The following is a 12,744-nucleotide window of genomic DNA, read 5'->3' as shown; positions in this document are numbered from 1 at the left end:
GTAACGCGCGGATGAAAAAAGAAAAAAAAAAAAAAAACAAATTCAAAAACGTCAGAATCTGACAGACAGAACGAACAGTGAAAGGTAAATCAATTTATCGTTGCACAAGCGTTAAATTTTTCGCAAAAGTTGCAAGAAAATATAGCAACGGATACTAGAAAACTAATTTTCATTTTCTACCTAGAACTATATTTTTCTATAGTGGTAAAAAATGAACATAGTTAAGGACCGAGCGGTAACCGGAAATAAAAATTTCTCTCAGTGTAACTTCCCGTTTCTTTTCACTGTAAGGCACAGTTTGCGCGCGTCTAGTTAAATACGATGTACCAAGGCATAACTCGGAGGTGGATACAACGTGGCTTACAGGTGCCAGTGTGCTCGAGGTATAGTTAATTATTATCGTACAGCGAGGGCGGTTAATTTATGCTTGTAGATAATTTATGCCAGGTACAAGTCATGCTGCTGGACCTGTAGCTAGACGCCGCGGTATCTGCTCGCATATATATACATGTGTGTGTGTGTGTGTGTGTATAGATTTTGGTTTCGTATGGGAAAATACCGACGACGGGATGCTGGGAGCAAGGACTTTGGTACAGGGGGATGTATAGGGAAGATCGCGTTTGCCTTCCTTTCGAGGTTCTCGCGAGCTGCAACCATGCAGATGACGATGATGAAGAAGAAGACGAAGGAGGAGAAGAAGAACAAGAAGAAGGAGAAGAAGGAGAAGGAGAAGGAGCATGTTATACCTACTACAAACCGATGTTTACGAGCGGGGAGGATAACCTACCGCGTGTTTGTATAAGCGGAAGGATAATTAACGAAGCTCTCACTCTCACTCTCACTCTCACTCTCACTCTCTCTGTCTCTTTTTCCTCCCGGTCTCGTCCGCCGTTTACGCCATGTTTAATAATCCTTACTTCTCATTTTAAACCAACCGATGGTGCATCGGGCAGTGCACGTGCTATTTATACGCATGCGTGACATTTTTGTAACCAACCAGTTACAGGGTTGTATAATATGCGATGGAATAGATTAATCGATAATCGATTTTCGTCAAACTGCGTGCAAACGCGAGGGCGTGGAAGGGAAGTCAGTAACGTTACTCTGACAATGAACGATTAGGAGAAATCGTTACCTCGCACTTTCGGGTCGTCTGAAATTTCGTAAACCTTGTTAAAGAAATCAAAGTTGTATTTTTAAAAGCAAAATCTTTAAAAGTCATTCTAAATTGTAGGGTCACGATTTGATCCCTGATACTTCGTTACGTTAACTTTGCTAACTTCAGCCTCGTTCGATTTCGGATTTTGTATATTTTTCATCAGACCTTATCATTCATTATTTGTTTTTTATATTGATTACGGATTTTATTGCGATTTTTATTACACGCTTCTTTAATGAAATTAGTATTGTGGGTGTAAATTTACACAATTGTGTCATTATATGTAATATTTCTTGTTACAATTTACTGTTATTATATACATTCGTACCGGTATAACCTTGCAGGCTATTTGAAAAAGACATTTTTTACTTTTTTTTTTTTTACTTCGACCGCCGTCGATGCAGATCGCGTAGCGAATCCAAGCATCTGCTGCTGTTGCTGCTGTCGAGTTCGCCGATAATGTAAAAGTACGATATTAATGGGCGTTGGTGCTGCGTGTACGTGTATGTTTATACACACACACAAACGCACGCCTATACGGTCCGTTCATGCTGTAAACTCTGACCACTTTGGAAGATGGCGTGCACGCGTGCGATCTCCTTGGATATATATATATATATATATATATTTGCATATATATGTGAGGCCCGATAGCGATAGATGGAAAGAATAATTCAACGAGAGGAAACAAAGCAAGCCATTTAATGCAAGAAAAACAAGAACGAAGAAGAAATTGTTGCTGTAACAAATGAAATTTTTCTCCGTGCTTGTATACTTCCTGTACGACGTACTTTCTTTTATAAATTTTTCACGCTCGCAGGATATCTAGAGGGAGTGAAAAAAGATGCGAAAGTGGCTTTGCAGGCGTACACAGATGTAGGTGTAGATCAATCGCGAATTCGCGTTCCTTGACCGTACCGTTAACTTTCCGATTGGTATGTATGCACGTATAGGTACAACAACATACTGTAACTGCAGACGACTTTCTGGAGCGACGGAATGTCGACGTCCACCTTGTATACTCGGAAGTCGGGATACTTGGAAGACCGTTTTGTCTCGGTTCGTCGTTTTACGGATGCTGCTGCTGCTGCTGCTGCTGTTGCATCTTTCCTCGACAGAAATTCTCAACCTCGAAACTCTCAACCTTAATAACGATACACGAGCCGAATCGTTGCGAAAATTTTATCAATTGCAATTTGCGAGAAAATAACTTTTTCCGAAATGTTTGCGCACCGAATTTTCGGCCGTTCAAGCATTAGCTAACGATAAAACAGGGCCAGGCCATTCGGAGAAACGTTGTCAAAAGTTGAAAAATTTATTTAAAAAGAGGTGTTAATAATACATAAATTTGTCAATGATAATATCTTGGCAAATATAATGTTTATTGCCTGCGTTTAAGAACAAAGACAATATCTAACGTATTGAATACACAATGAACAATGAATTTATGTTATACTTAACTTGTTAATGTTTAGTTGCTTATCGATAATTAGTAGTAGGAGTAAATCGATCAGGATGCGTCTACAAATGGCATTTCCGACATTCTCAGATATAAATAATCGATATTTTGCCAATAAAGTTTTAAAATTGCGTTAGCTCATGTTAAAAAACGATAGTGCAAAAAAAAATTTGCAAAAAATACGTTAATTAATGGCTTTTTTTTTTTTTTTTTTTTTTTTTTTTTTTGAACTATTGACCGCCATTTTGCGCCAATTGTTTCATTTTATTTTCTTTTAACTTTTGCAACGTACGGGGGTTCGCTTACACCTCCGAAGCTCCGAGCTACTAGGCACAGAATTATGGCGTAAGGCGAGTTTGCGCGCGCTGCTCGCGCGGGAGATGTTATCGCGTAATTGTCGGTTAATTTGCTACTAACAGGCGAAGAGAGCTTCATACCCTCGGCCGTACAATAACCGAGCCGCATGCTTAACAGCTCTCTATGTATCAAAAGGCCGTTTCGCGAGACACGCGATCGTCGACTTGGTCTGTCTGTAAAAGCAACTTTCAGCCTGCGGGAAATTTTATACCTCGAATAGGTATCTCGAGGAAAGTTTTTTGTTCTGAATTTTTTCCGAACGTCAAAAATAGAAAAATATACCTCTCTCGCTTACGTGTACGAAGATGAAACAAAATAGAAGAAAAAAATTTTCACCGCGATGTGTGCGTGTGTAGAGTAAATAGTTGTAATCAAATTTGCAAAAATTTTATTTTTCTTCATTATATTAACACTGAAATGTTTGATTGTTCAGCTAATTATATTCTTCCTTTTTTTTTTTCTACAGTAGGTATTGAAGTTAGTAACGTTAACGTAATAAACGTATCTAAACAAAACTCGTTGATTTACGATTTCGAGAAGGTTTAATCTGTACAATATCCGTACGTTTTCCTTCAATTACGACAAATTCCTGAATTTCAATCAATCCTGAAGTTGCACGAGGCTGAAGTTAGTCAACGTTAACTTAACGATAAATCTTGCGAAAAAATCATTACTCTGCAATTGCAGGATGACTTTAAAAGAGTTCGGTTTTTCAAAATTAGTGTATATTTCGTTTACAAACTGCGTTAATAAATTTCAAAAATTTCGCTAATTTTTCCCAAACCCGCATCGTTACCGTAACGTTACTATCTTCGACCTCGTTGTTGTTGTTTTTTGTTTTTTGTCTCTACTAGAAAAACTTGCTCGTACAATAGAAACCGTGAATCGTGGATGCGGAATGCATATAGATTTTGATTCCATTTCATATTTATGCACGTGGATCGGTATCGCGCGGTGTCGTATTATAGGAAGCTGCCGACGGCTGCACGGTTCGATGGATGCAAGTCGACGGACTCTCGCCGAGATAGAAAAAGAGAGCAAGAATATAAAGAGAGAAAGAAGAGAATCCGTGATCTTATTCCCCTCTCGCAGGAGCTCCAGGTCTTCCTCATCTCTTCCACGGGTCTTCGGTAGCGAGGCGGCGGGTTTTTTGGTAGCAGCATCGCTGGTTCCGCTGCAGCAGCAGCAGCAGCAACAGCAGCCGATCTCGTCTGCCCCGAGGCTCTCGCATCATCGGGATCTCGGAGAGTTACCAGCGACGGGTTTAAACCGGACTCGGGTATCCAGTGTCCGAAATTCGCAAAAACGCCCCGGAAATTATCCCGACAATGCAAAGGCGCGGAGTTATCGCCGCCAAAAGTCGCACGAAATTATCCGAGATATTTATTTGGACCCGGTTTCCGGCTTTTCCAACACGGTTTTAACACCATTTGAACGCTCTCTTTCGAACCTCGAACCCTTCGCTGAACGCGGTCGGGAGTCCGGATCGTACGGGAGAAAAGATCAGCCCCACCCACGCGTGCATCTCAACCTGTTCCGTTCCTCTTCGTCCGGCGGTCGCGAGTCGCTGTTACAGGTGCCTATGACGGGCGTTACGTTGAACCCGATTCCAGGAAGACCTGGACAAGGGTTTTCGGCGTTGCTTTAGAATTGCGGATCACCCCGATTTCCGTCTTTGGATTACCGGACATCACGTTCGAGTCGATTCGGTTATTGAGGAAAGAATTAACCATCGTTAGTCGAATTTCGAATTGTCTAAAATTTAGAAAACCGATGTTCGTCGTATTTTGAAATCATCGTCGTGTTATAAAATTGATAAAGTGTATATTTTTTTATATCAATCTTTCGTTAGGATAACATTGCTGTTGGAAATTGTCGTTGTTGATGAAAATTTAAAATATTTACGCGAGATTAGTGATGATTATTGTAGTTGAGATTCGAAAGTCAGGAATTTGAACGTAGGATTAATTGCGGAATGTTTTTTTTTTTTTTTTTTTTCAAGGATCTTATTTTGAAAACAATTTTTTCATCGACATATTTGGAGAATGCGTTCACCACGAACTCTTTTAATCTCTTTTTCGAGAGGTTGAAGTTGGCAACGTTCAACGTCACGAAACATCGGAAAGAAATTCGTTATTTTGCCATTGAAAAATATGCGTATGTTTGGTTCGGGTCTGATTTAAAGAAATGTCGGACAATTTTAATTGTGCAAAACAAAGATTTTTCTTCTCGAACATGCATTGTTACAGTAACGTCAAGCACTAACTAACAGCACTAATAATAACAATAATAGGTTTAACGCAATTATTTGGATTAAAAAATTTCTTTTTTTTTTTCTAAACCAGTCAATCACCGTTCGCGGCAAAAACGTGTTGAGTGTATTCATTTAAAAAGCTGCAAAATAAAAGAAAATGCGAAGCAATCGATGTATTTGATTTATCTCCGCGTGTTGTGCAGTTCGGTAGGCACAACATCAACAACAACAACAACAACGATGCACGTTTGCACATGTAATTTCTTTTCCTTTCCTATTACCTATAACCTATTATATACATACGTGTATGTACGGGTAATATATAGGTATAGGTGTTCTTAATAAGCCGCCGCCACTCTGCTGCTGTTGCTGCTGCTGTGCAATTGCCAGTAAGAACGGTAAATATAAATATCGTCATAAGTGGCGCTTCGGGTGCGATCGATCAGTAAGTCAGGCAGTCGCCTAACTGCAACTTATCATTGAAACGGTACGGCGTGATTAAGTTTTCCGCGTTCGTAGTGCGGTTTGCACGCGGCTGCATTATTCTACCATTCAGCTTCCGTAAAAGTGGTTTTTTCTTTTTTTTTATTTTTTTTTATTTTTTTATTCGCAATTTTTTATCAAAGTTAGGCACGTATCGAGATTTTTTCACGCCGCAGCGGCGGATCGAATCTCGGTTCATCAAATGACTTGGGGAAGATATTCTGCGAATTTGTTCTCTCAGTGTTCCGCTTGGTGAACAGTTTGAGGCGAATTAACGTACCCGCGAGATCCTTTTCTGAAAATACTGCTTCCAGTTGGAGTTTGCAGAAACTGTGCGAAGGCGTTGCGTCGCGTTGCGTTGCGTTCCAGCATGGAGCGCAGAATTGCTTAAGAGAAAATCACATTCCGTCGCACCTGTCGCGACTGTCTATATAAATTGAGGCAAGTTTTTCCCTCTGTCCAACGATAGATATACCTGTTGCTGCACCGGCCTGTCCGCACTTGCAATGTGCAACCTGCAGCAGCAGTCTGCGGGTTCCAGAGCTTGGCGATATGAACATAGCTGGTATACATACGAGAAGAAAACTCTCATACCCATCGTAATTCCGTAATACTGGATTCGTACCACGTGTGGATATACGTATACATACGTGTACCTGTGTCCTAAGCGCTATTCGCATGTCGCATTATTTACCTCGGTGCTATGCAGCGTCCGTCACGTGCGGTAAGCCGTGCGAAATGAGGAACGGATGCAGAATTCATTTATACTGCATTTAACCCGACGTTCAAGTTCCAGTTCTTCTTAGTTTCCATCGCGTAGTTTTTCTTCCTTTTATTTTTTTCATTTATTTTATTTATTTGTTTTTTCTCGCGCACGTTTCCCTTTCCAGCAACGTTGTTCTCTCTTATCCAGGCTTGTGACTCGTCGTCTTGTTATCTTCTTTACCAACCGACACGTGTGTCGTTGTAACGCGTAAAAGTATCCATTTCCCTCCCCCCGCATGGATGCGCAACCTTACGACGATAATAACCACTTGGCCTCTACGAATCCCGCGAATGTGTAATAAGGATATTCGTATAACGTTGTAACACGTTATACGGGAGAAGCGAAGAAGCGAAATAAAATTTTTACGCCTATGGAGAGAAAATAATGGGACGGTATTAGTTACGATGCGTCAAATATTATACGAGTGATTTACTACCAAACGTTTATTATTGTACGCGCATGCGGATAGTTGCGTAGACACCGCTTATAGTCCAGGATCGTATTCAAATTTCAAAATATTGTACCTGCCTATTCATCTTTATACAGCGTACAGCTGTATATTCTCTTATTTGATACAGCTACCTTCTCAGTTTACTCAAACTTATGATAAATTGCCGTTCTATGCACGGATATGGTGGGCACCTACCTTCGGTATCATTTAACACTCACGAATTTTTACCGAGAGGAAGAAAAATAGGAAGATGGAAAAACCGACGTTGTGTCATCGAACACGCACCTAGGGTCAACACTTTCTTGGTGAATCCGAATCGCCTACCGGTGGGTCATAATCAATCAAATTGTACACGAAGAAGAACGGGGAAGAAATAATATAGTCAATGAAAAACAAAAATAAACAACGAACGTTGGAACAAAATAACATTAATTCAATACGTGCATGTTATTATGAGCTGCTGAACTGTGTTAAGAAACCAAAAAAAAAAAAGAAAAGAAAAAGAAAATGATAAAAGAAAAACACCCCATGGAAAACAGTTTGTACAGTATTGCCAAGTCTTTCGAAAAATTTTCCCCCGAGTTCAATATCGCAACTCTTGTATAACTCATCTTCGTTGCCCGGTCGTTGAAGCGTGAACTAATCGTAAAGTCGGTCATCATTTCCTAATATTTCAAGGTTATAATTGACTGACCATTTCCATTGGATCCTTGAACCATTGAACAGGTGTATTTTGATCTCTGATCGGTGATCGTGATTTCTTCTTCTTTTTCTTCTTCTTCTTCTTTCCTTGCCACGTCTTTCCGTAAGAATTCGACGTATCGCCATAATTTTCTTTGGGATCTCCATCCCATCTACCGACTAGCGATTAACGTTGACCTTGGTTTCCCACAACCTCTCATCCTCGAGTCTGGCGATTCCGTTTGATGATCGGTGAATCCGCGACTCGACATCGCGATGCGATCGACGCGGCGCCCGGACGCTGATCGAGACGATCGCGCGACGATCATCGATCCCCGATCGGTATGGCCAAAGAAACTGCGTTATACATCCGAGCCTCCGCAATTATAGCTACCACGATTACGGTCTGGTATTCGATATGCGGGACGAGGGGGTCACAGCCTAGGGACAGGAAAAAACCGGGCACCGAACGATTGGATCGGCCGATCGGAGTCAGGGAGAATGTTTTTTTTTTTTTTCACATACACATATGCATTTATATTTTTGTAACTAATATTATACAACACGTATTCGTTTTTATCAGCGAAACTTTCGTCCCGCAACTCTGCGACGTTGAAACGATTTATACGTGTACTAATGTACAGGTAGAAGTTGGAAGATCGGAAGTTAAAATACTTCCGTCGAACGATCACACCGATCTTTGACAATCAATCTGTTCGAAGGAAGCGTTGATCGATCGCTTTTCCGTCAAGATTTTAGTGATTTTAACACTTGTTTTAAAATGGTATATATTTTATGTATGTATATATCGAGAGGAATGCATGTGAGCAGCTTGGTGAATCATTTTTCACTGATTGCGTTTTTACATAATTATCTTCGGATATCAAACTTTCACAGACATATGTACGAATTTGATGAAATTTTTCAAACCTGACGAAAGAAGAGAGAAAAAAAAAAAAAAAAAAATACGTTTTTCCTATCTGTAAAAATAATCGAAGATTGTAGCCTGTATTGTTTATTAGATTATTCTGTGAAAAATAAGAGAATATATAAAATATAGGAATTCAAAATTCAGGCTGTTTCTAATCATAATTCGACGTTTTTCAAACCTCGCTAAAACCGATGGACGTAAATTTGTACCCTGAAACAAATAATAATAACAATAATAACAACAATAAAAACAGCAACAACAATAATTAAAAACAGTCGGAAAAACACTAGCTATGCAATATCGTTCTATTTTTTTTTGCTTTCCGTAACTCAACACGCAACGCCTATCGTCGTTTCGTTGTAAAGAAAGAGAAAGAAAAAAAAAATAGAGTACTAATCGTTGTGTGAAAAAACTTGCTGTTCCAGGACGAGGTGGGAGGCAGTACGGTGGTAGCCTCGGAGGGTGTAGCGGTAGAAATAAGGAAGGGCCTTGGCGGCGGGTGCCGCGCGTCGCCGATGACGATGGCCGAGAGCGCCGTGGAGGACGCCGCAGCGCCCCCCGGACCGGCGAAGCCGCCACCCTGTACGAACAACAACACCCTGTCAGCGACGGCGAACCGGAACCACCGTCATCGCAAGCGAAAGCGGTTATCGCAGGTCCTCGACATACTTCAGGCTCATCGGAGCTCGCCGAACGAGGGCGAGGTTTTCAGGTTCGAGGGTTCGACCACCGTCTCCGAGGAGGACGAGGAGGTCTTCGGATCGTCGAGGTCACCCTTGGCCGACTGCAGTCCCGGACGTCTGAACTTCTCCCCGCTCCGTCTGAAGGACGAGGCTGGAACCGGGGTCGAGGAGGATCATCCGCCGGGTTCGGTTCCGGGGTTGGGAACGGCCGTTGGAGCTCATCGTCGGAACCTGACTTTATCAAGCTACCATCCGGCTCTGAGGTACGCCGGTTGCGCCTGCGTTCATTGCGCGACGCCACCTTCGTTGCTTCTTCCTTCACCCGCCTCGCCGTTGACGCCTCTGACACCGGCGTCGTTGACTCCTCTCACGCCGGTATCACCGTCGTCCTACAGCTTCGAGCACTACCTCCACACGAAGTACCTGCCGGACATGTTCAGACGACGGAGTCATTCCGATTCCGACGTTCCGGGGTGGGAACGACCCTCGCCGATTCCACCCCCGCTTTCGAGGAGTGGATCCTTGGAGAACGAGGCGACGACGTCGCCGGCACCGACGACGACAACGACGACCAAGACTACGACGACGACGACGTCGACGTCGTCGAGCGGACCGGCTCAGGACTCGCCGCTCGATCTGTCGATGAAGAAGGGGATCGGAGGACGACCGCATCCCATTCATATCCTACCACCCGGTATCGTAACTCGAGGATCGGTAAGCGTTCCGGTCGTAAGAGGCGACGTTGCCTCGCCAACTACCAAGGAGAGCGTTGCCGTAAGGTACAACTTGGAGGTGTCACCCGTTGTCGAGGAGATGCCGCCCGGTGCCGACGTCGCTTACGTGTGTCCGGTTTGCGGTCAGATGTTCAGCCTTCACGATCGTCTCGCAAAGCACATGGCTTCGCGTCATCGTCGTCAGGGTCCCCAGGACGCTTCGGCAAAGGCTTACCTCTGCGATGTTTGCAAACGTAGTTTCGCCAGGTCGGACATGCTAACCAGACACATGCGGCTTCATACAGGTGTAAAACCGTACACTTGCCGCGTATGCGGACAGGTATTCAGCAGGTCCGATCACCTCAGCACTCATCAGCGTACCCATACGGGCGAGAAACCTTACAAGTGTCCTCAGTGTCCTTACGCCGCTTGTCGAAGGGACATGATAACGCGGCATATGCGGACCCACGCCAGGTATCCTGACGGACAGCCGTTGAAGAGTGAAATTGGCACACCCGAGGGCAGTCCTCCTTCACCGTCGCAGAATCATGGCGCACCCTCGCCATCGGCCGGATCAGCGAACGTCAAGATGGAGTGGAAAATGGAATGACGTTTGTCGAGGGTTCGGTGGTCGATGCTGACGATTATTATTATTATTATTATTATTATTATTATTATTATTATTATTATCATTATTATTTTTTATTATTACTATTATTATCCATATTGCTGATGATTTTAACGACGACGTCTATTATCGTTATCGTCATACCGATATTATACTGTTACTTCTTTCTACTCACTACAATCTTTATACTTCACTCTGTGTTGTGAATATTATTATCATTATTATCATTATTATCATTATTATTATTATTATTATTATTATTATTATTATTGTAAATTTTTGTACGATCGTTTCACGTTTGCGGTGGTGATGACTAACGATCTTGATCGAGACGAGATCATCGAATTTATTCGTGTTTGTTGCTTTTCATTAATGGACACACAACCGAACGATTACGTATACGATATACATATTTCTGATAAGCATACTTCGTATTTCTTATACATGTGTATATTGCAACATCGTTACAGTATTATATGTGCGTGTATGTATATATATATACATATATATACATATATATGTGTGTATATAATATATTCATATATATATATATGAATATATATGTGTTTAATAACCCCTTATTGCGGTTTTAACTATTTTTATTATTATTATTGTTGTTATTGTTATTATTGTTATCATCATATTTCCAAGGGCTGAGTATGGGGGTACCCAATATAACGAAACGTAGAATTTATTACACACGGTGTAATAAAGCTGTTGAGAAATGTAGGATTCTTTTTTGTGTTATTCGAATTTTTCATAATCGGAAATAATCGAACGGAAGGAGGATAACGAAAAGAAATGAAAATAGGATATGAAAATCGATGTTTTTAACCTCTTATCCGGTGTCGTCTACACCTCTGTCTGCATATCATTTTACAATACACGCTTTACCGCTGGTTACAATTGAGTCGGTTCCATAACATAAGCTTTCAAAAATCACGCAGCGTTTTGACGTCGTAGATTATGAAATTTTCATGTTTGAATAACTCTTGATACTCTTGTGCTGTGTCAGCGTCGCATGGAGAAGATAAAAAAAAAATTCAAAGTCATTATTGAAATATTTCGTGGTAGAGTCTCGAGTTTGTATTTTTTTTTTTTTTTTTTTCTATTAATAAAATGATTTCGTGACCTCATTCAGCCAGCAAATACGCCGTGACGATAGGCAATGAGAATGGCGGCCGATAATGGCCGCCATTACGGCTAGTTTTATCCACTTCGCGACTTCGACCAGCCAGTTTTATTCGCCATTCGATAGATGGATGAAAATTTAAACACTCGCGAATTCCGTACTGTGTGCTCGATTGAGAAATGACAAGATTTTTGGTCAACGACTCGTCGTGCGAGCTTAATTTTCACGTTGAGAAAGTTCATTGTAGTCTGTGACGTCAGAATTCCAGGTGTTCGCGTATGCTTTGGAATCTGCTAAGTAATAAATAAAAAAAAAAAAATTAAAGAAAACAAACACTGCAGTTGAATTCACTCGATAACTTTAATCGACGACACGTTGCATAGAAGAGTATTAAAACAATTTTATTCGTCGGTACACTGATTAATTATTTTCAAAAATTAACGCAATTTTTAATAATTATATAACAATACACATGCGCAGAGGGATAGGATGTGAGATAAAGGTAAAGTTGGAGAGAAATTTCCCCCACCTGAACAAGAAATCAGCGAAACAGAAACATGGAAAAAAATAAAAATGAAAACAAAACAAAAAACGCAAGCATTCCGCTAAAACTACATACGTAAAACGTAACCCGTAAGAAACGTGACACGACGCTGTGTGAGGAATTTAATTAGATGACCTTTTCTGGTCGTATTTCTATTTCTATCATTATTATTATTATTATTATTATTATTATTATTATTATTATTATTATTATTATCACTATCATAAACACGATGTAGGAATTAAGTATAAATTAATTTCTATAATAAGCTCTCCGAGGTTAACATATTAAAGTAAACAGCTGTAAATATTCTATCTTATGTTCATAATAATGCTCCGACGTTGTGATCCTTAATATATTAATATCCGTATAATAATTTATTGAACTTCGTTCTTTTTTTTTTTTTTTTTGTCATTCTTTTCTTTTCGTTAATTTTTTATTACATAGCTAAACTTGTTCGAGAAAATTTCCATCGCGCAAGTCTGCAGTGCCAAATCTTGCTA

The 12,744-nt window shown here is 40.9% G+C and overlaps 1 protein-coding gene across 1 annotated transcript in view; it reads left to right on the top strand.

Annotated features, from left to right (window-relative positions):
• The window catches only part of LOC124175390 (early growth response protein 2b), a gene marked incomplete at its 5' end in the record, with an annotated part of 44,738 nt that extends 33,696 nt beyond the window's left edge, over positions 1-11,042 (top strand). Inside the window, one exon of the mRNA XM_046555598.1 lies at positions 8,967-11,042. Within this exon, the coding sequence (XP_046411554.1) occupies positions 8,967-10,547 (1,581 nt within the window). The remainder of the gene's footprint in view (positions 1-8,966) is intronic.
• Positions 11,043-12,744: the final 1,702 nt, after the last annotated feature.

Source organism: Neodiprion fabricii, chromosome 2 (assembly GCF_021155785.1).
Source record: "Neodiprion fabricii isolate iyNeoFabr1 chromosome 2, iyNeoFabr1.1, whole genome shotgun sequence".
Taxonomy (NCBI): Eukaryota; Metazoa; Arthropoda; class Insecta; order Hymenoptera; family Diprionidae; genus Neodiprion; species Neodiprion fabricii.
This window is presented reverse-complemented; position numbering and strand designations above follow the sequence as displayed.